Genomic DNA, 22,688 nt, shown 5'->3' with positions numbered 1-22,688 from the left:
TTTCAGTAACAATGAAGAATCTGTAATGTTAGAACTTAGGGATTTTAGTCACGCGGAATATGGTAAAAGACCGGTCATTATTTTTCACCCGCGAGGGAAAAGGAGGATTTTTTAAGGGAAGACCGACTTTATGCGTTCGAAGACCTAAAAACACAACTGGTATTGTCATACCCAGTCGACCTTATCGCTTAAGAAATGCTCGCAATAGGCCTATTTGACTCGAAAAAAACTAAATCCTGAAAAAGAATAAATAAATAACAAAGAATTCTCTTCATATACAACTGTGTTCATTGCGATCTTAAATTGCAAACCACTTTGTTGGGATAACAATAATAATAATAATAATAATTTACTGTTTTTGAACACGGGCATAATAGTTCTAAACAGAATTCCGTTAACCGTTTCCTAAATATTGACGGTTTAATACCTAAAAGCTAATACTAAATGTTTTTGTCATCAAACAGCTGTTTCAGACTTCCCTTAGGGCTTTTCGAAATGTGTTAAAAATGGTCTAGAATAAAGGAAAACACATGGACTGAAACAATATCAATGCAAAACATTTTTTTTTGCGGAATAATAATCTTAAACAGCTCCGTCGAAGTTGTCAGTCGTGTTGATATGTTTGATTTAACATTGATTTCTTTATGAATTAGGTATATTTTATGCAAGCATTCGAAAGACGAAAAATTTTCTACCTTTTTCCTTATTCACTACGTGATCGTACTTAAGTACAGTTTATTATTATTATTATTATTATTATTATTATTAGTATTATTATTATTATGTAATTAACATGTATGGTAGGAATACACGGCTACATGCAGCAGGCTTACTGATTTCAAATAGCTCGTTTTCTTTTTGTTTTTCTTAGGCACGGGAATTCAAATAGATCCGAAAAATTCGTGGCGAAATTAAAATCGGAATTGCTGCTGAAGTTTGCTTACCCTGCATTTTCATCGTATAATTAAATGCCCTTTAACCAGTTAGAGCCCTTGTTATTTCGAAAGGTTGCTATCTTTGTGCAATACACGTATTTTGTTTTTTTGGTCCATATTTCTAAAGCCTTCTCAAAATGCGAAGACAGCTGAAAAACCCATCATGCGATTTGCATAAATTTAAAGAATTCCTTCATTCCCACCCCTCTATACCTTAGATATACGCGCGAATCTGAAATGTTACGACCGCGCTTCTATATAGCTAAAAACACCTGTCGACCGTTGGCAAAAAAAATCAAATCCTTTAGAGGCATGCTTGCGAGAGCAAAAGTACAATTTGAAGGCGATAATGCGACGCGACCACAAGAGCTACATGGGGAGTCCGTGTCTGTCTTTATCTTTATTCTCATGTTGATATTGTCCAGACCACTCCCATTCTTTATGCGCAACCACTCTGGCGTTGAAGGTTCATGTTACCATTTTTAACTCGTGAATTGCGCGCATGCGCAAGAGCGAGTTATAGATGCGATGTGGGGAATGGCATACGCTCGCTCGCTCGCTCGCTCGATTGGTCGATTCCTATAAACTTTTTTTAGATTTTAGGCTTTTGAGTGCATTTGATAGTTTTTGGCGAGCAATAAACAGACGAAATGGCGACCTTTGTTGCTAAGAATAGTGGTGGGGGGAAAAAGAAGCCAATGATAATCTTAAAAGAGTTTTTTTTTTTCGTTTTAGTTTCAACAAGCGGCACCAGCGACTGGCAGGCATGCAAGGATTCACGCTAAAATAACAGAACAACCTTCGTTTTTCATGAAATTGTAATTTACAATCCTTGAACTTGAGAACAATCCGAAGATTCATTGAAAATATCACTTACTGCGAAGCGCTCGGAGTTTACAGATGTTCAAAAGCTTTTTCTGTTATGGCGTGAGGTTGAGGACAAAATTGATCATTACGTTTCGTCGCGTATGTTTTTCCTGTGTGAAGCAACAAAAGATGCCGGCGACTGACGAAATTACAAGTTAACACGAAAATCAAATAACACCTAAACAAACAATTTTAGCTACCGATTTTCAGTGAATTTTTAAAGAACAATTTTCTTTTAAGTTTTAAGACAATTTGAAGATTCAACATACATACAACGTACTAAAATGCGAAAGTTACACGCCACAAAATTGATAAATAGGCCTGAAATGAAATTCTTTCTTGTTATTGATTATATGTTGCCTAGCACGTGACTTAAATCTACCCAGGCGGAGATCCAAAATGACGGTGGCAGGCTTGGCTTAGTTATATCACTCAAAATTCGTTCTCGTTTGTCTCATTTGATAAAGAGGGAATCGTTAATATCGTTAATATCGTTCGTATTCATATGAGAGCACTAAGGATTGTTTGCAAGCTACCTATGACCACTCCAGCTGATGAGATCATGAAATTGAGGCAATGGAATCCCATTTCTTTGTATTATGTTAAAAGACTGCTGGTTCTGACCTATCGATCCTATCATAGTTTAAATACAGAGGATCTAAATACTCTAATTTCTAAGGCAAAAACAAATTACAGCTTAAGAAATTCTCTAAATATTGAAGTGCCAAGACCAAGATCTGAATTTGGCAGGTCCTCTTTTAAACACAGGGCCGCCTTGGCATGGAACCTACTTCCCCATCATGTCAAGGAATGTGCTAACTTAAGACTGTTTAAGATCAAGCTTAAGGTTAATAAGCATCTTCTCAATAGCATAAATTTTGCTAAAGGTTCCTGCTGTGTTTCAATGAAACACGATGACTTTCTATATTTTTAATTACGAATTAATACTTGTTATATATTTAATTATCAAATTAGGATTGTGTTCAAGACAGATTTCACTCAGTTTTTCCAATTGTATTATATATTTTATTGTAATTGTTTCTAAGTTGTAGTTAGGCAGGTCCACATCAGGACTTCGGTCTTGCCAATCCTTCTAACCTGCATTGTTAAATAAAGATGTATGTATGTATGTATGTTAATGTTTTCATTAAGACAGTATTGCCTTGATTTTCTAATATTTACAACGAAAGACAGTAAATTTCACTTTTCACCCACATTTACTTCCAACCTTTTCTTTTGAACCAGAAACAAAAATGATAGACGTTTAAAACACATGACATCATCCACCTTGTCAAATGTAATTTGTAAATGTAATTTTCATTAAGACAGTCTTGCCTTGATTTTCTAATATTTACAACGAAAGACAGTAAATTTCACTTTTCACCCACATTTACTTCCAACCTTTTCTTTTGAACCAGAAACAAAAACAATAGACGTTTAAAACACATGACATCATCCACCTTGTCAAATGTAATAGCATGATCATTTCAATTGTGACGCCCTCTTATCCCAACGTTACTTTGTTTATTTGCTACATTAGCGAATACTGAACTACTGCTCGTACTCTAGATATGACAATCAAACACAAAATTCCCTAAACCAGATAACATTAAACATAAGCTAAAAAATCATGTGTCAATTCACGAGTTTGCTCACAGAACACTTTGATCTCTTTTCATACTACTTATTTTCACACATTGCTCACGCCACTCGACTTCCGGTATTTTAACGCACAGTTCGACTTCCAGTGTGTCGATTCGTCAGCGACCGTAGACGAATATATACATATATGCTCTTCTGCCATGAAAATATCGAGTAAACCTCAAGAATTTGAAAAGAATACTAGTATGCAAAATATCCGATGAATGATGACTACTTCAAGTTTAGTTAGACAGCTCCTACATCCGAAACTAAAAGTCCCTTTCGTGTGGGGAAACGGCCTGAATCGATGACTAATTTAGCGAGTGACGTGTGACTCATAATATGAGCGAATTCTGTTTGACTGCACCAACACAAGTTTGGCATTTTAAAACCTGAAAGGAGAAGTCGTTTACCAAATTGAAAGGGATTAAGTTACAGATTAGCATGAAGTCCATTTGCCTTGAAAAAATTAGAATAAGTCTGATTGTGAACCTATACCTATGTAAATAATACAAGCTTCTGAGAGTGTGAAACTTTGTAGAAAAAACAGATAAATATTAGTTATAAGTTTACGCGCTTGAAGGGAATGGAATTTACACTGATCTCGCTAGAAGTCTGTTGCACGTAGATAAACTTTCTGTGAAAGTGGTTGCGATTAGAAAAAAAAGATGAAATGCAAAAAAATTTAACATACAAAACTAAAACAAAGAAAGGAAGGTTACGAAGTTACTGAGAGAAATTTTTCGGAGACTCAATAAGAATTATCTGGGATATGAATATTGAGCCCTGGAATGGACACTCTGAAAAAGATGCAATTTATTTCACCAATTAACAGCAGTATTTGATCCTATCTTATTCATGTATGTGTGTGTGGTTTCTTTTTTAATTAACAGATTTGGGAATTTTCCTGCGCTTGTTGATACGTCAATGGCAGGTGAAATTTAGTTCTTATGAATTCAATAACTTCAGCAATATCCCGCAGGCATGTTTAAGGCAAACAAAGTGAAAGAAAGAGGAGGAATTTGTTAATTACTTTATGATAATTGTGACGCTCTTACCACTACACTACAGCAGCAGAGAAGGAAGGAATCATTTTCTTTTCCATGGATCGGGAATTCGAGAAGTCTCTTTGTCTTGGGACTGGAATTTCTTTCATTTTGCTTTCAGTTTTGATATCACTTCCAAACATCTTCGTTCTGATTGCGTTGTACAAGAACCCTTTTCGCTGTTTCAAAAAATCCTTTGCTGTATTTCTCGTTTTTATTTCTTCAGCTGATTTATTTGCTGGAAGTGTGGTTTGCACTGGAGAAGCCGTAATGCGATTTTCCTGCGCCTTTGGAGACAAAACGCTACCAAAGGATGGAGACGTCGTTAAATTGTTGGGATACACGGGAGTCAACAGCTCTATCTTATTGGTAACAGCAATGTCTGTGGATCGCTTTATATCAGTAACTTTTCCCCTCTTCTATCGCAACAAGGTCAAGCGAAAACACCTTATTCTGTGCAATGCGAGTATTATTGCTTTCTCGACAATGTTTGCCTTGCTACAAATTACCGGAATCTCAATTGATACCTATGTGTCAATAGATATACATCTGCATACTACATTTCCTCTTGCAACGACTTCTGTGTGTTATGCCGGAATATTCGTGATACTACGAAAACGTACCCGAGTTGACATTCCAAGAGAACACAGAATGCGTGGTGAACCAGCACTCCATGTCATGCGTAGGGTCGACAACGCCAAAAATGAACGGAAAATTGCTATAACATCGTTGTTAATTTTGCTGTTTCTAATATCATCACTTGTACCTTATTTCATAACAGTTATTCTGGAGGCAAACTGTCTCGCTTGTCGTGAACAAAAGTGGCTATTTGTACTCAAAGAATCATCAGTCGTGTTCTTGTTTTTCAACTCTTTTGTCAATCCTTGTTTAACAACCTTTCGTGTTAACCAACTGAAAGAGTCTGTCAAAGTAGTGTGTTTCCACCGACGCTAAAACTATAGGGTTTGCCAGCTATTAAGTTTGTGTTGTGGGTGTTTCAAAGCCAATGTTCATTTATAGCGTCCTTCAGATGTTAAAAAAAAACCAAAACGGAAAAACAAAGAAATTCATTACACATTCGTGAAAGCACAAACGAAAGCGAGGGTCTGATGGGGTCAACCCCTTACCGTAGAACGGCATGGTAATTTAGCCGTTAGGCATAAAAACCGACAAATTTTAACCGTGAGTCATAACAAACCTAACCGTTATTTTTTTTTCCTTAAATCGCAGCAAAAAATAATTTCAGCTGTAGAATTGCCAAAAATTAAATCGTTAACCGTCAACCCATTGAAACTCCTCAACTAGAGTGAGTCCAGCAAATTTAAGATTACCACTAATTGATAATTTAGATTAAGTGGTGAGATTTTGGATCCACAATGATATTTATCTAATAACCTGTTAGATGATAGTGTTGTAATCATTTTTAGCCTATTCATTTCCAAGGACAAATACACAGTAATGGAGAAGGGTAGCTGCGTAATTGCATTTCTTGAGTCGCAATAAGACAGTTTCTCTCCCTTGACTCAAAATGCCACTCGCCGTAGAGAATTGCGACGCTGTGTGGTTACTAAACATTTGTGATATTAGACTCGCTTTTAATTTTCTTCCTTTAGGTTCAGAAAAGACGCTGAATCTATGTCATGATTTTTAAGTCCACGAATTTGGGGCCTTTTGGTTTATTCATTTGGTAAACAATTCACTAATCCGCAAGCAAGTTTTACAAAAAAATTTAATGAATTTAAATCTTGCGATGTTGAGGTCTTGGTAGTATACTCCATATATTTTTATTAAAACTCTGCGCAAAATATTGCATCGACCAACGTTTTTATTAGACAGGCTGAATGTAGTAATCATGCCAGCTTTTAATATATTTGACTGCTCACCACAAATGATAAGGTTAAAGTGTGTTAAGCTGATAATTAAGTCTCCAAAACAGGCGCTAAGAAAGAAATTGGACGTATTTTGAACCACGCATAGACGAATGGCAAGGATTGAAATATTTCCCATCAACACCATGCTCTCATCTTCAAATACACAAGATGCCTTCAAAGACACTGCCTTTTCAATAAACAGGACCAATGTCACATTATTATAATAATGCCAGCTAGATCCCTTTACCTTAAATGGTGGAACATTTGAAAGCGAGGTCAGGCGTCGGAGGGTGGATCAGTCGTCTCCAACAGATGGGGTCCGCTTGAATACCACAGAGTCTTCTAAGGGATCGGGAAAATGTTATTTTGATAAATAGTGCGGGTCTCAAGGTGATAGACTGACAGAAAGAAATTATATTCGACAATTTTTTTCCTCGACTTCGTCTGGGGAATTATTCGTTAAAAATGAATAATTCTCAAATAGTTTGTAATTGGATTGTCAGAGAAGTATCGCTTTCTTTCGTTACGTTTGATTTTCCCTAGAAATACGAAGAAACCGCGTTGTCATCATTTTAAACAATTTTTGCTTCTTTAGTATTGAAATTACCTTGCACTGAATGATTATAGTAATATACAACGTCATCCATAAGCACCTACTTAAGTAAAAGCATATTGAGGATATTCTCAGGTGATATAGGTCTCCCGGGACACGGATAACGAAAATTTCCATCAGTCTATCTAACTTCTCGCTGGGTACTTTTCCAGTGTTTCATTCCATGCAGAATTTCAGGTTTATACTCCTTAGTTAATTTCAGCAAAACCTCAGCCTGAATTCCATTCAAACGTAGCATGTGGCCTTATTTACAAACAAGTTGTGCATGAGCGAGCTAATAGGGTAATGATATCAAATAAAAAAATCGGAACTGCGAACAGGTGACATGCTCCTGTCATATACCATATAAAGTTGTGCATAGAACAGTCGGGGTGGAGGATTGGGACGACAACGCAGAAGAGTTAACTCAATTCTCTAAAGACGAAATAAATTCATAACTTTCTAATGAATTTCTCAAATGGAATAATGGGTTTGGCGTCCCTACAATGGTGCCATTTGTCGACAACCCTAATGCAGCCTCAACAAAGCATTTGTAAGCAGCGATGAATTAAAAAAAAAAAAAAAGAGTATTTCGTCCTCGGGTTCCGTTCTCAGACCACGAAAAATTTGGTGATTCCACCTTGCTGGTTTGCAAAGGGCGGTAAAGGAATGTAAAAGACCATAAAACGCACGCGCACAGCTATTGTTTTGCCCATCAAAAGCTTTTGGTTTCTCTCGTTTTCACTGCCGTCGCCGTCGTGGTTTGCTTAAGGTCACTGCTGGCGAATAAAGGACTCTATTTGCTTTGAGCCTGGTGTGTGGTATAGCTTGCTTAGGAACTTTCTGTTAATAGCACTGTTGGTGGGTTATTCGACCATAGAAACAGAACTTGCTGTGGTTGTTATCAACAAGATTGACTAAGGTTCTATTTCTGCAACTTGAGAGGAATCCTTTGTTTGGCTTGTTCATAGGCTCTTTAGAGCAGTGTAGAGTTAAGCCAGTTAAACGGAGGCTGTATTCCTCATTGTTTTCTGTTGGACAGAACTTCCAAAACTGCTTACATCTTCTTTTCTTTGCACGCGGATGACAATTCTTAAGGAATGTTTCAACTCGTTGATTCGAAATGTTGTCAATAACGGGTTCACAGTTGAATTTAGAAATAGGAATACCACTGAAGATTCTTTCAGCACAATAAGCCATTTCTTACCGCGACAACCAGAACAGTTCGCATCAACAAGAATTGATGCAAAGTATGGAATTAGGGAGATGATTAGGAAAAGCAGAATTAAGAAGGAAGTCGTGACAAATTTCCTTTCTTTTTTAACACGCGTTATCGTTTGCATGTCACTAAGATAAGCATTTGTCGAATTGGCCTCCCGTCTTTGAAAATCGACTCGAGCGCGTTTCCGCAAGACAAAGAATATTCCTAAATAAGACAAACTTGTCGTGATAAGAGGAAATGTCGTGTGCAGATGTATATCTATGGAAATACACACATCAATTGGAATCCCAGCAAGTTGGAGGCAGGCAAATATCGCAGAAAAAATAACGATGATTGAGTTGCATAAGACAAGTGTCTTTGGTTTAACGGTGTTTAGATAAAAGTGTGGGCAAACGACCGACACAAGTCGATCCACGGACATAGCAGTGACCATAAGGATTGAACTGTTGATTCCAATGTATCCTAAAATTGTGGGAATGTCACCTTCGCCAGGAAACTCTTTTCCACGGAAAGAACACAAAAATCGCGTTATGGCTTCTCCAGTGCAAACTACACTCCCCACAAAGAGATCTGTTGCGGTTATGAACGCTAGAAACACCGTGAAAGTTTTTCTGAAGCAACGAAGAGGATTTCTGTATAGAGTTACTAGGATTATCGCATTGGGAATTGAAATCATAAATATCAGCGCCGCAAATGGAATTCCTGTTCCAAGGCAGAGAGATTTCTCAAACGTGCGCTCCATCGTAAGTGGAAATGTGTTCAGAATTTAAGACTGAATCCCGAAACGATCCGAAAATTGTATCGACAGAGTTTGTTTCTCCATAAACCAATTTCCTCAAGTAAACACTACGTTTGAAATTAAAGACAAGAAATTGTTTGTTTTGTTAATTGCAGACTATTTGCTTTCCTGACGTAAAGAAAAAGCCAACAGCATCATCTCACCTGTCAATGCGTTTACTAATTAGGAAACAAAAGGCAGCGCTTTCAGAGACGTAGCTTTCGCCAAAAGCAAACAATACAAATAATTGCGGGAATAATTATAAAAATATTGCAAGTCTCTAATTTTGCTTTTAGATTTCTCAATTATCATGAAGGCTTTTGATGACTTTCCAAGTCCTAATTTGCAAAATAATCATCACGCACACCAAGTGCTTAAAAGCACACAAAAACTGAAATATTGAGAGGATAAGTCAATGCAACATTTCCTTGTTTTCGTTCTATCTGTTCCCTTAATGCTAGGTGACGCGAACTAACGACGGACGCAAACACCACTTGTTTACTCTTGATATACAACACAAAGGTTCCTACGTAGTATAAAGTAAATATATATTTAATATATATTCATCTTTTGTCGATGTAAATTGAGGATATTTCCTTCCATTTTGGTGAAAAAATGTTCATTACCATCGTTATTTTTTTATAATTCCTTTCTTTTTTCGTTTCGGTGGGTGACAAATGATATAACTTAGGGATAAAACACAACAAAAAATAGAAAATGCTGTACCTTGTAAGAAACTTTATTGATTCAAATAAAACCTCGCCGTGTGCCTCCGTTAATAAATGTTTGCAATAGCCTTGAGCGATTTATAAATATTTTATTTAATTATTTAAACTGCAACCACTTGGAGGCGCGAGTTTTCTATCACTGCATCTATTTCCAAGAGATCTCCATCGTTTCATCAGATATTCTTAGATAAAAAAAAAAAGTTATCGTATGAAAGCGTCTCATTTATGCAAAGACCCGCAGCAAAAGGTCTGTTGTTCAATATTCCTACAGATCAATCTAAAATAAAAATTCCACTTTTCAGCTGTCATTATACTTGCTATAAGTTGGCTGAATTTTCTCTAAATATCAAGGCAGATAGTATCATTGTTACGAATTCTTTTTGGTCTGCTGCTCATCTACAATTTTCTTTCTTTTTTCTTTTTTTTGGCAAATGTATCCTAACTGGCGAGATAAAAATTGAGACGTTAAGAAACTAAACAAAAAACCCAAAAAAAAACCATACTATATCTATAAGAAAATCAAACATCACCATATTCCAAACGAATGAAAATGGAGACGAACTGTTGAGTGTTCCTATTTACTCTCTAGTCGGGCATTTTGATTGTGCACTCGTGGTAAACTGAAATGGTAACAAATAAGTGAAAAAATCTTCTTGCGGAAAACTCCTTGATATGTTGCTTCGCAGAGGCTATTTCAACGTCAACTCCGTTGTATTCTCTTGACTATTGACCTTTACAAATATGATTTGCCATCCGCGTATTTAATTGCTATCCATTTTCTTGTAACTTGAACAGATCTGTCTATCCCAAATCATGTCTACAATGTAACGAATTGAGATCTTGACACATATATCAATTCTGAGAAGTACACTGCAAAAACCCGTCTGCAACATCAAAATCACGATCTTCAAAGAGAAGTTACAGATCAGTGATTAACAAGAAAAACCATATGCAATCAATTCTTTACTTAGATTTTACGCAAATTAAGAGCTTTGCCCTACAATATAAATTACTTCTAGGACACTCTACCTAATTCTATGCTCCGTTGCGCAGTGCTAAAACTGTGTTAGCGACATGGTTTTTCCAGCTATATAGCGCTAAATAACACAGCGCAAAAGTGTTCTACCAAAGCCTCTTAACTTTGCTAATGAAGTGCACATCGATAACGTTTTTTGACATGCAGAATCTTTCACTTTGAAACATGTGAACTTTCACTTAAGCATGGAGCACAAGTAATCGCTAATAATTTATGACTGTATTTGGTTTTAGATTCAGCGAAATAGCTCGCTATTAATTTTCATATGTAAACTGTGTATTTATATTAGTTGTATCCTATTCACTTCTTGAATTTATAAAAGTAATATTTAACTATAGATAATTTTTCATAACTTTCAATTATCTCATTCAAATTCTCACCCGGGGGAGCCATCATTCTTCGACAGTTAAATTTTCATTGCCATCTCAACCAAGTTGCAGTGTTAACGATTTAAAACACGTAAACCATCCAAAATCTCCAATTTATATGCTTTACATTCTTTTAAGAATGGAGCCTTAAATCTCTATCTTGTTATCATATCGCATCGACCAAATCTGAAACACTGCAACAAGTTTTTTTTCACGAGTCGACAAAAATTTGTGCAGAAAAATGCTTTTGCCTCCACGAGCGAGCAAACCAGAAGTCGGTGCGTAATCGTCACTCAAGATTGTGGCATTAAATAGAAGCCACGTTTTCGTTCTGAGTCACTTTCCTTCGGCTAAACTCCTCGTGAGTCCCTGGACACTAGGCTACATTGACCTATAAGTTCCTTAAGCTCCTTCTTACACGAGGTACTGTGATGAACCAGTAGCCAAAAGAGCTATCGATGGTTTGCATGTTACTTGTAAGTGCTTTGCATCACGTGTCTTTCCTTATATAGCCATTCATAGAGCCGTTCATGTGTCGTTTCTTAGCTTCGAAAACAGTTGATTCTGCGTCGCTATCATCCCCGGTGTCACTCAGCATCAGACTGGTACTTAAATATTTACCTGAAATAAGAACATCGAATCCAACAAAAATTTCGTTAAAAAAGAAAACAATTAAATAAAATAAAGGGAAAAGTGAATAAATAAACCGAAAGGAAATGAAGTCTCAATTTTATCTTCGCGATCGCAAATATTCCGCAGACCAATCATTTGTATGGGCTGGAAAGAAGGCGGCCGAATGTGTACAACTAGGGCCAAAATTGGGAAAACTTTAGGCGTGAAAACTTTAGGCGTGAAAACTTTAGGCGTGAAAACTTTAGGCGTTAAAACTTTGGGCGGGAAAACTTTGGGCGGGAAACTTTGAGCGGGAAAACTTTTGGCGGGAAAACTTTCGGCGGGAAGACTTTGAGTGGGAAGACTTTGGGCGGGAGAAAGGGCAGGAACGCTTTGGTAAATACGTCGTATTTCGCAGGATTTGTGCTTAAATGGTAACCAGGCTAGAATGCCTTACTAAATGAGGAGCGTTCCTACACAATTTATCAATCTAGCCAACGCCACAAGACCGGCATTAGTTACACGAATACTTGTATTGAATCCGGCACTATTCTATTGTTTTTTGGGTTTTTGTTTTCTTTTATCGCTTCTTTTTTATCATGTACGATGTTCCTTTTTATCAAGCCCCAGTTGTTCGAAAGTCGCATAACGTTATCTACAGGATAAACCTCTATCTGGCGGATAACGCTCTAAGTTTTGCCATCACTTATCCGCTGGATAACGATTTATCCGCCCGTTATAAAACTGAGCCCAGATCTTTAACCATCCCGAATAAACAAGGACATAACTTATATCCCTCCCTTCGAGAAACCTCCGACACAGCTTATAAATTCCGAGGTGCAACCTCTATTAAAATTTAAGCAGCAAGAAAACGAATCTCCAACGTCTCTCACCTCCTTTAGGAAGCATCTCCATGCTCTCGAGTTTGTCCTCCTCGTCCTCATCAAGAACGGCGTAACGATGGCGCCTCTTGCCACGGACTCGTCTCCTGTAAAGAATGACGGCGTATCAAAACAGTTTTAACAACCAAGTACCAAAAAACAAAACCTGAATAATCAAAGCTACGAATCAGAACAAAGCTTAACATCATCATCAACCAATCAGAACTCAAAGTAAAAACATGCACCTTCCTTGAAGCGCAAGAAAACGCGCGTGACCAAGTTGGGATTGAATTTAGTTTTGCATTTGATTGGTTGAGACGATGGCGCTAGTTTTCGAGACCGCTGACAGAGCGAAGTGAAGGGTCACTTTCGATACTTCATTGAAAACTGCTCTGATAATAAGGAAAAGTACGTGACAATCACAACAGCCAATCAGAGGAGAGCCAAAATTCATCAGGAGCTGATGTGAATTAAAATTTAAAACTAGTAAACTGCCTGAAGCGGGGGAAAACGAGAATAACCAAGACCCGTCGACGCCAACTTTCTTAACCAATCACTGAGCGAATATCAAAACTGAAACAATTTTAACGAAGTTAAGCGTTTGACACTCAATTGTAAAGTGGTCTCTAAAATACAAAAAAGAACAAATGATCGAGCAGGATTGTTATATGTCACAAAGAATATCCATCTTATTCGCACAAATAGCACAATTTCACAACCCGACAAAAAAACACGTAAAACTAGCAGGAAATGGTAAAAAAAAATGTTAAAACGTAGAGCCTAACAAAGAGTGAAAAACGAAATCGAATGTTGAGTAGTTAGGACAAGGAATGAACAAAGAAATAAATACATAATAGTGTTAATCTTTCATGGTGTAATAAAATGATTCAGTGAGGAAGTGAGATTCCAAAAAGGAGATGACATGGAAAAAAGCTCGGGAAAAGTGACGAGCGAAGCGATTCAAATCAAACTATGAATTTCTACTGTGTGGTCAAAAAAAAAAAAAAAAAAAAAAAGAAAAAAAAGAGAAAGAAAGAATTCAGCTGAGAAGGATGAATTGTACGTTGAATTAACGTTGAAGAATAACACGACAAAAAGAACAACATTTGACAAAAGGATGAACAAGATGCACAGTCATCCCATAATAATTCAACGACATTGAGGCTTTACTGAGAAAGTCGGGAAAACAGGGGTTGGGCGTGTCGCTTAGTTAACCCTGTACCCGTGAGAATATTTGAAGCATACCTACGATCCGTTGAAGAAGCATCTTCTGTACTCGGAGGATTAACAGAAACTACAACCTTCTTACGACGGATTCTAAATAGAAGAAGAATGGAGAGATAGAGAGGAGAGGAAACCTGTGCAAAGGTGGAAGAAAGTTTCGGACAAAGATTGAAAAAAATTGAATGAGTGGTTCAGGCGATATTCCATTGTAAGTTAACATGACGGGGTAAAAAGCTGGACGAGAGTCCGGACCCCTAAACTAAAGGAGTCCTTGACCAATACTGTCTTTCAGACGGGAGGTTCATCGACCTTTGGGGGTGATTGAGAACCGTGTAGAAGTGAAGTAAATTCAGCAATCTGATAGGTAAGAAAGATAAGTGAAAGAACGGTGGGAAAGAATTTGCACACAAAGCAAAGAGGAGGGAAGAATATGACTTATTTCATTATTCATTTACAGTGGACAAAGGGAGGACTCTTACTTCTGTTAACTTACTGTGCAGTGCAAACATTATGTGAGTAATGTGCTTGTTGCTGAAAAGAGAAAGTAAGTTGTACTAACAGCGCCGAGTCGTGAGGAGCATTGATTCGTTTGACGAGCGAAAAGCGGCATTTTCTAGGTTCAATAAAATAAATGTTTCCAACGATTCGATGGAATCTATAAAGAAAATGATATCTTACTTCATACCAAAAAAAAAAAATTCTTGAACAGACGAGTTTTCAGCGACATGAACCAGGCCCTTGTCCTTGTCACGCTTCATCAAACTAGTAACCAACTTATCCTAAGACACCGTGTTAAAATTGTAGCGCGAGATAGGCCCACGTCCTGATATGATCAGAAATACGACGTTGGTCACATATCATCATGTATGACCTGGCTAATCCAGGAGGTCTTTGAAGCTCATTTGGTAAAGTATCCCACCGCGGAAAGTGGAAGATCTGAACTAGAGTCCTCGCCAAAGATTTATATTTTTGTCTTTGTTTTGTTTTCTACTTATCTCCTACGCTAGAGAAAAATGGTAACACCATTCCTCATTCGACGACTGAGCCCAAATTTAGCAATATTTCTTCATCGTTCTAAGTACAAGACTCTTTCGACATTGCTGATCCTAGCAGTATAAAGGAAGGCGTGTGTCACATATGAACCAGCATATAGTAATGACCTTACTCACGATAAAGTTTCCTGATGTTCAGAGGTGGAGAATTAAAGAACGGAATCGGATGATCTGAGGTGCAAGTCTTCGAGGAAGACTCACAACTTTTATTTGTCACCGTGGGCACACTCGTCCCAAATGCTTAACATAGTTCTTTACATAAAAATGTGGTACTAACCTTCCCATACAGAAACATATCGCCCACACAATCCCACCGATGGCCATAATGATGCCGAAGATTATGACAGTTACGTATAAAATACTCCAATCTGCAAATAAACCAAACATCATAACTCCTAGACCGAGATAACCTTACAGTCTACCTGCTAAAGTAATTTACTACGTGAACGGTGATGTTGTATTGCTAGCGGGGTTCTTGAAAAGGAAAAAACAAACAAACAAACAAAAAAACAAAAAGGCCACAAGCCACCTACCGCAATTGCTTTCTCTAGTTCCAAAGTGCACTTTGAAGAAATCCTGCATCCAAAAACTTTCGCAAACGCACATCTTGGTGCTGCGATCACAGTAACCATGACCTGAACAGTTATTCCTACAAACTTGAAGTGCAAGGTAATGGTAAAGTCATAACATTAAGGCGCCACAAAGGGAATCACTACTCTCACTAAATGGAATGCTAGTTCGTTTTGACCTACTTGTATCTCTGTTGAGGTTGGATAAGATTAATCGCGACGGTGAATGAAAAACTGGAAAGGGAAATTTTGAGTTTGAAATTTCCCCTTAGAATAAATCAAGATACCACTGCTCTCTGCTGCGCTTAAAGCTGCGACCGCTTTGGTCGCCATGCCGAGTAGAAATCGACATAATTTGCAATTGAAGACACTCATTTGGCGGCTCAATGTCGGTTGCCAAGTACCAAGAAGTCACGTAGTATTTTACTCAGGTTTTATTATCTGATATTAAAGTGAGGTACACATTCTAGAACAAAATCTCTTATTAGATGTCTTTTTTTGTTTTGTTTTGTTTGCTTTGTTCTGCTTTCTTTTGTTTTGTTTTGTTTTGACTTAAATTATATTTCCAGCGACCAGTAGGAGATTTCAGGTCGCTGGGAGTTAACTTAAAAAAAACAACAACAAACAAACAACAAACAAACCAACAAACAAAAATTAATAATGATAATAATAATTATAATAATGATGATAACAATAATAATAATAATAATAACAAAAAGAATAATAATTATAATAAAAATAATCATAATCATAGTAATCATCATCATCATCATCATCATCATCATCATCATCATCATCATCATCATCATCATCATCCGGTGACCTGACGTTCAATACTTACTATACGGCTCTACTTTCAACATTCTAAACTCGAAGAAGCCTTCCTCGTTCCCAATCTTCTCCTTTAATATTGCAGCCACCTCGTAGCCATCCTTAGCTTTGAGCAATTTATCTTTAACGTAAAACATCACCTTCATACTGTCGAAACAAAGCAAAACAAAATGACAATCGATATGGCATTTTCTCTTCTTGTTACAGTACTTCGAGATTTTATCCCGAAACGATTTCTTTATCCACCAGAAGCTGTATTATTCGCAAGTGTTGTTTGGTTTTATCGGAATGACAAAAAAAAAAATTAAATAAAATAAAATGGCAAGGAGAGGGGGGGTGCTCTTTCAATGACAAGACCAAACTAAACCAAACCAAATCAAACCAAAGCCAGCACAATGGCTCCGAGAGAGAACTAGAAGAAGCTGAACCCTCTGGTTTGTGTGAATGAAAAAGAGCTATCTTCTTGGCCAGGCAGTATTTTACGTACCTATGTCCGACACCAGCTTCTTTTAAATGCTCCACTATAATATCCTCATCTTGAACGTCAAGGATTACCGCCAGTTTACGAATTAACTGCTCCTGCAGATGTACAAGTTAGGAAAAAAAATAAAAGTTCAAAAAAGAGAACACCTAGCGCTTTCGAAAATCTTTCCTTTTTCCGAGGTAACAACCCCCCCCCCCCCCAAAAAAAATTTTTTTCTTTGAGGGAAGGAGGATGGGGTCACCTAACTGGTCGCTCACACGCTAAGAACCGCTCATCTCGAAAGAAATAAATAAATGAATGGAAAAATGAATAATAAAATATTTAAAAGTAAAATAGGCAGTACAATGTACCTTATTTTCTTCAGTGAATTTCGTGATGTCGACATCTAGGTACAACTCCACAAGGTGAGCACTGTTTTGATCTGCAAGTCAAACAATCAGATTTTCAAACTTCTGCACATGTGCAAACAGCACTCACCACTTAAAGCCAGCCTCTGTATCCTAGTTAGTGCGCATACACCTCTTGTGCACTCTGAACCTTTGACCCCGAAGAGTCAGTAACATCTAATTTCCCCTTACGATATCATCCCTGATTCACGCATTAAGGTCACAAGAAAAAAGGAAACGATCAACTAGGAGAGCTCCTAATTGTTAAACAAATCCTCTCTGTCAGCACCCTTGAAAATGCATTTAAAATAGTATGGAGAATATGCATACTGAAGTTGCGCTGTAAAAGGTTAGCCACCAAGCATTCACGAATTGATTGGGCAACGCACCTTCTTTTACAGTAAGTATGACGTCATCGTTGCCCTTGAGCCCCTTCCCATCAGCCACAGTGAGCTTGAACTTGTACATTCCCTCTACAAGGTTTGACAGCCGCAGTACAGCCTGATGGTCACTGTTGTTGATGACATCCTGTAATCAAACATAATAAATCGACTCTTTTCTTGCCGCGTTTCAACCATGGAAACCAACATATAATGTGGAACGGGAAAGACTGGAAGGAAGGAAATAAGTGCGCAAGTGCAGCAAGCCTTGGGAAGGAAGGCTGGCCATACTGTTCTCCGCCAGGAAACAACGACAGCGGCTACAACACTTTTTGCAGGATTAAGGCTATGCGCGCGAGTTTCAAAACTTTGTATTTCATAGACAAGCATGTTAAGTGAAAAAGTTTGGTTTCCCTTCGAGAGATTTGACATTTGATGGAAACGTTCTGCAAATTTTGCTCTAGAGTTACAAACGCATTTAAACTGTTGACTAAAACACAAACTGATTTTTCGTAAAAGGAAATATCGCGACATTTGAAAGAAACTTGCCAGCGTTATGGCTTAAAACTTCATAGCTACATGTATGAAGGTCTCAAATACCGCGTGCACGACCGTTTCTACAGGCTTAGTTAACACTTACACCAGCCGCGGGACTTTTAGGATCACGTGACCACTCGTACATAACAATCCCATGATCATCATATGAACTGGATCCATCCAGTTCCGCAGCTCGGTTTGGGAGATGTACTGTGACATCTGGACCAGCATTGGCAATAGGAGGCTTATTTATATCTAAAAAATAAAAAGGCAACTCGGTGTCAACAGAGACAAAACATCCGCAAATATCTGCGGGCTATTCTCAAAAAGGTTATAGATCATTAGCTGGGCATGAGTGATTGGCAAACTTTCCGACTATTCTTCCAGCTTCCTACTAAGGTCATCGCGTACCTTCTCAGCTGTTTTGAAATATTTAACGATTGAAAAATAGTACACTGATACGTGAAACTTTCTGATTTCTAAATAATAGAGCAACTATTAAAGTGGAAAAATGTCATTCTATGATTTAGAGTTGAAAGCGTGGTTAAGGCAAACCTTTTTCAGCAAAATCATGCGAGGATATATTAATGCTGACTTGCAATTCTTCCTCCTTGAGGAAGAAGTCAGTTGCATTCCGACGGTAGCCAATTTGAATGCCCAAAACTGTCAGAAGAAAGAGAAGATGTTAGCTGATGATTGGAATTGAAGGAGATGACAGCAGCGTATACGGATCCCTTTCTTGAAGGTATATACACAGCACTACACTATGATTTCTCAAACGCCGTTCTGATTTATTTGAAATATATTATTGTACTGAGATCGTATTCATATACTCAAAAGAGGAAATTGAAACAACTTATTAACCAGACGAATATCACTTCTCATCAACTGGGCTTCACACATCTTCGTGCACCTACTGGCATCAAGCCAGACGAATTTTATGCGCCTTTCAAGAATTCATTTGTATCATTTAATTTCCAAGGCCAGGCGGCAGACAAACCATTCAGTTAGACAATTGGTCAGTGGGTCAGTTACTAATAAAATAGTTTTAACTCACCCATTGTTCGGCTTTTGATCATTGTTGAAGGATTCGTTCCATTCAGATGGTATTTACCATAATTGAATGCAAATTCCTCGAAGGCGACTGCCACCTTAAAGATGGATTCTCTTCTCGTTTCATCTCCTCCATCATTAAGTTGGCCTTTATTGGGTGTCGTGATGTTTAGAAAATTATCGATGAAGTCTTCAAATACTTGCATAGCCTCCTTTAAGGACCAAAAAGTTTTTTAATCACGTCGAACGTCATCATAATAAGAAAACAAAAGTGCACATCGTAGGACTTGGACTGATTGGATATTGCATGATTTGAAAAAGAAGCGTTTCAACAGAACATCATTTCAGTGAATTAGCCACACCTCTTTAGAAGAAGTATATTTGCCTACATTAAATTCTCGTAGCACACAGTATTGTCATGCTTTTGCCTCTGTATAAAACGCTTTTGCAGCTTACGAACTGCAGCTTTGCATCGGTAACTCCTTCTAATTACCGCATATTTCATATCTACAAGTTATGTTAATCTTGTAATTAGGAGGCAATAGTGCATTCATACCTTCAAAGAATTATTTTTCTTGCTATCTATTCCACTAAGTTTAGAAACAGATCCATTTGCCTGAGGTAAAGAAAGACAAAAGCGTTGAGGAATGGCAGAAACTATGAAAAAAAAAAAGGAGAAATTACGAAACATACCAGATTCTTAAGTACTTCCAACGTAGATTTCCAAGTTGACGATGGCAGAGACGATGATGCTGCCGCTGGTGATGATGAAGATGCTGATGATTTTGTTGATACTGATTCCGATTCTGCTCTTGCTGATGCTTTTGCTTCAGATGAACATGACGATATTGAAGAGGATGGTAATGGTGATGGTGAAAGTAACGATAATGGTGATGCCGACGATGACTGCAACTGATCTGTATATTAAAGTAAAAGCTAGATGTCAAAACAACATTTAACTAAAATTGAAAAGCAATGATAAAGCGCAAGGAATTTAGAATATGAACAATGAAGAAAGTGCTAGTGTATCTCGAGATTCATTAACATTCAATCGTGAAAAAAACAGATTTACTTTGTTAAATTTACTCACACCAAGTATGAGAATTATCTTTCCGCTGCACCGTTGAGAATTGAGTCGCTAAACCTTGACTTGCCGTTGACGGAGCAGACGAAATGAAATTCGACCTGTATGAATTGGAAGGGCTGCACCAGACACATTCATCTCCACATGTGACAGTGTCGCTGGTCCGTGTACAATAAATAGCGTTCCGATGCTGTTTTCGGCATTGTCCTCCCATAAAGTTCAGTGTACACGTTTCAGCGTCGCAAAATTGTTCACACTCTCCTCCGTTTAATATCAGAACCATTTTACACAAACTTGTGCACGTTTGTTTGCATCCTGTCCCAGGGAAACTACAAGAATAAGCGTTGTGCTGGAGCAGTTGGTAAGAAAAGTCGTTACAGACGCTATACTCACTGTGGTTGCATGTCTTACTCTGCACCCAAAAGCCTGAAAAAAAAATATTGCTTATAATAACTTTAGATAATTATAATAATTATGTAATATATAATAGACAATAGTTCACTAAGCACCCTTCCCCCCCCTCCCCCGCCAGACAAAAAAAGAAAAAAAAACAGATTCATGAAATTGTTGAATAAATCTAGCGTATAACCTTCATTATATATTTACTATCTCAGTATATGATGGTGCGAATAAATATAAAGCATTTATAAAAATTAAACTCCTATTTGCAACAAGTATTAGCCACCGTGAAGCTCCTAGACATCACTGACCAATCCGCAAATGAAAAAAAAACTTATTTATATACTTATTATTATTATTATTATTATTATTATTATTTTCATTTTGATAGGGTAGGGAGTTCCTTCGGGCCATTTTGCAGGTTGCCCTTGAGTGAGCGACGCCGTGTTTCAATAACTACGCTGTGAAGCCTTTGAATTGATAGAATGATGTTATTTCTGAGTTAGAATATTTCCGCACAACGGCGATTCTTTTATTCAACTAAATGCGAGATGAAAATGAATTAGAAATAACAAATATTGGGAAGATTAATATGGAAATTGAAAAGGAAACGAAGTAAACTGCTGTTCTCTTTTACAAGAAGACTTGAAATGATGTTATTAAGCTAGTAACCTCAGTAATTTGTTAGAGTTGAAGAGACACCTGACCATATATTTTGACATTCGAGAATTCGCATATCCTCAAAATGAATCAACGGCTTAAAGTACACATCATCATTTGCATATTTGGGCAAGAAATTATCCATTTTATGATAGACCCCTGAGTTAAATTACAGTTAAAACTTGTTGCACAGGAATGCATTGAGAAAATTAGTTTCTCGAAGTAAAAATAATTTGTCTTGGCTTCTTCGTGGATGTTGGTTTGATCAGCTGTGATAAGGGACAAACTTTCGGAAAACCATTCTAGCGCTGAGGTTTCACCCAACACTGTTCGGAGAGCCATAGAATCGACTCCTCTGGGTAAACTTGTAATAAATATTAAAGAAAAGAACTTTTCTTTTGAAAATAACGTTGATACTCACGTAGAAGAGCAATTGATAACAGGAGTGTTCTCCATATCCGGCAACTTCTATTCGTCATCATTTGTTTTTTTATTGTGTGGTTTGAGCATCTGTCAGCTGAACTAAACACAGCCTTAGGCAAATTTTCTTTGAGCTGAGGATTGGTTGATATTTTCTTACTTATTATGGAAGGCTTGTGAGAATTCTCTCTTAAGAAATATTTGGAAGATCAGTCTTATAGTGTTGTTTTGAGCCAGAACCAGCTGCCTATTATAAGCATATACGGGAAATTGAATATCATGCAAATCATTGATGTCACATCTTTCTACTTAAATTCAGTGAATTTCCCCTTTTTGCTTCCATTTGAAATTTTGGTAAAACAAATATGATTAATGAAAAATAATCATTTAAGAAACTTTTTAGAATTCTCTTCGTAGAATAGCACCTGAAGTGCAATGATCTTGTTTCTAAAGGATGTAGCCTTTAGCTAAAGATGTTAAATTCATTTGAGTATTCATGTTAATTACAAATCATTAATGGTTATGCCACTGTTTGCTTACTTGGTGCTTAACAACGAAAACAATAAGTCTTTTTAGAGCACTTTCATCATAGAAGTCGCTAAAATTTGTTTTCCTCTATCAAAAATTGGGCATTGTAGTTAAAATTGTTGTTTGATAAAATCTCTTTGACTGGAGAGCTAATGTTCTCCTCTTCTAGGTACGTGGGTTTTTAATCTTTCCTGCATTAATATTTCATTATCTCATTCACAATAACGAATTGTTAATGCTATAATTCGTGGAACCACGCATAATATGGTAGACAGTAGTAGTTTCTTATGTCTAAAAACGCACATGATAGTTCAAAAGAGTTGTCTGATTGGCTGTTTCCTCCAAAAAGTGACGGGTTCATAACAAACAGCTAATAATACATGTCTTCGCGATTAACCACCTCTTTCAGACTACCCCTAGGGTTTCTAAAAGAAAAAAATAAGAAAAATTCTGAAAAGAAAAGAAAAGAAATATAAAATTAACACAAAGCAGGTGCAGTTTGAA

The 22,688-nt window shown here is 37.2% G+C and overlaps 3 protein-coding genes across 3 annotated transcripts; 1 reads left to right on the top strand and 2 right to left on the bottom strand.

Moving 5' to 3' along the window:
- Positions 1-4,339: 4,339 nt before the first annotated feature.
- On the top strand, positions 4,340-9,860 carry LOC149051732 (uncharacterized). The gene has a single exon (XM_089187141.1). The coding sequence runs from the start codon at positions 4,547-4,549 to the stop codon at positions 5,441-5,443; it is 897 nt and encodes a 298-aa protein (XP_089043267.1). The 5' UTR covers positions 4,340-4,546; the 3' UTR covers positions 5,444-9,860.
- On the bottom strand, positions 6,334-8,916 carry LOC113667364 (uncharacterized). Its single transcript, XM_089187135.1, has one exon. The coding sequence runs from the start codon at positions 8,914-8,916 to the stop codon at positions 7,954-7,956; it is 963 nt and encodes a 320-aa protein (XP_089043261.1). The 3' UTR covers positions 6,334-7,953.
- LOC149051731 (dyslexia-associated protein KIAA0319-like protein) lies at positions 9,671-21,995 on the bottom strand. Its single transcript, XM_089214648.1, has 16 exons — positions 21,658-21,995; positions 20,184-20,603; positions 19,787-20,010; positions 19,650-19,709; positions 19,098-19,305; positions 18,596-18,703; positions 18,144-18,295; positions 17,513-17,651; positions 17,088-17,158; positions 16,741-16,832; positions 16,264-16,400; positions 15,387-15,509; positions 15,131-15,221; positions 13,823-13,894; positions 12,590-12,684; positions 9,671-11,705 (listed from the first exon to the last, which is right to left on the bottom strand). The coding sequence occupies exons 1-16, from the start codon at positions 21,716-21,718 to the stop codon at positions 11,575-11,577; spliced, it is 2,184 nt and encodes a 727-aa protein (XP_089070774.1). The 5' UTR covers positions 21,719-21,995; the 3' UTR covers positions 9,671-11,574.
- Positions 21,996-22,688: the final 693 nt, after the last annotated feature.

The sequence above is a fragment of the Pocillopora damicornis genome, chromosome 1, assembly GCF_964200805.1.
Source record: "Pocillopora damicornis chromosome 1, jaPocDami1.2, whole genome shotgun sequence".
NCBI classification, from domain to species: Eukaryota; Metazoa; Cnidaria; class Anthozoa; order Scleractinia; family Pocilloporidae; genus Pocillopora; species Pocillopora damicornis.
Note: the sequence above shows the minus strand (reverse complement) of the source record. Positions and strands in the feature narration are given on the sequence as shown.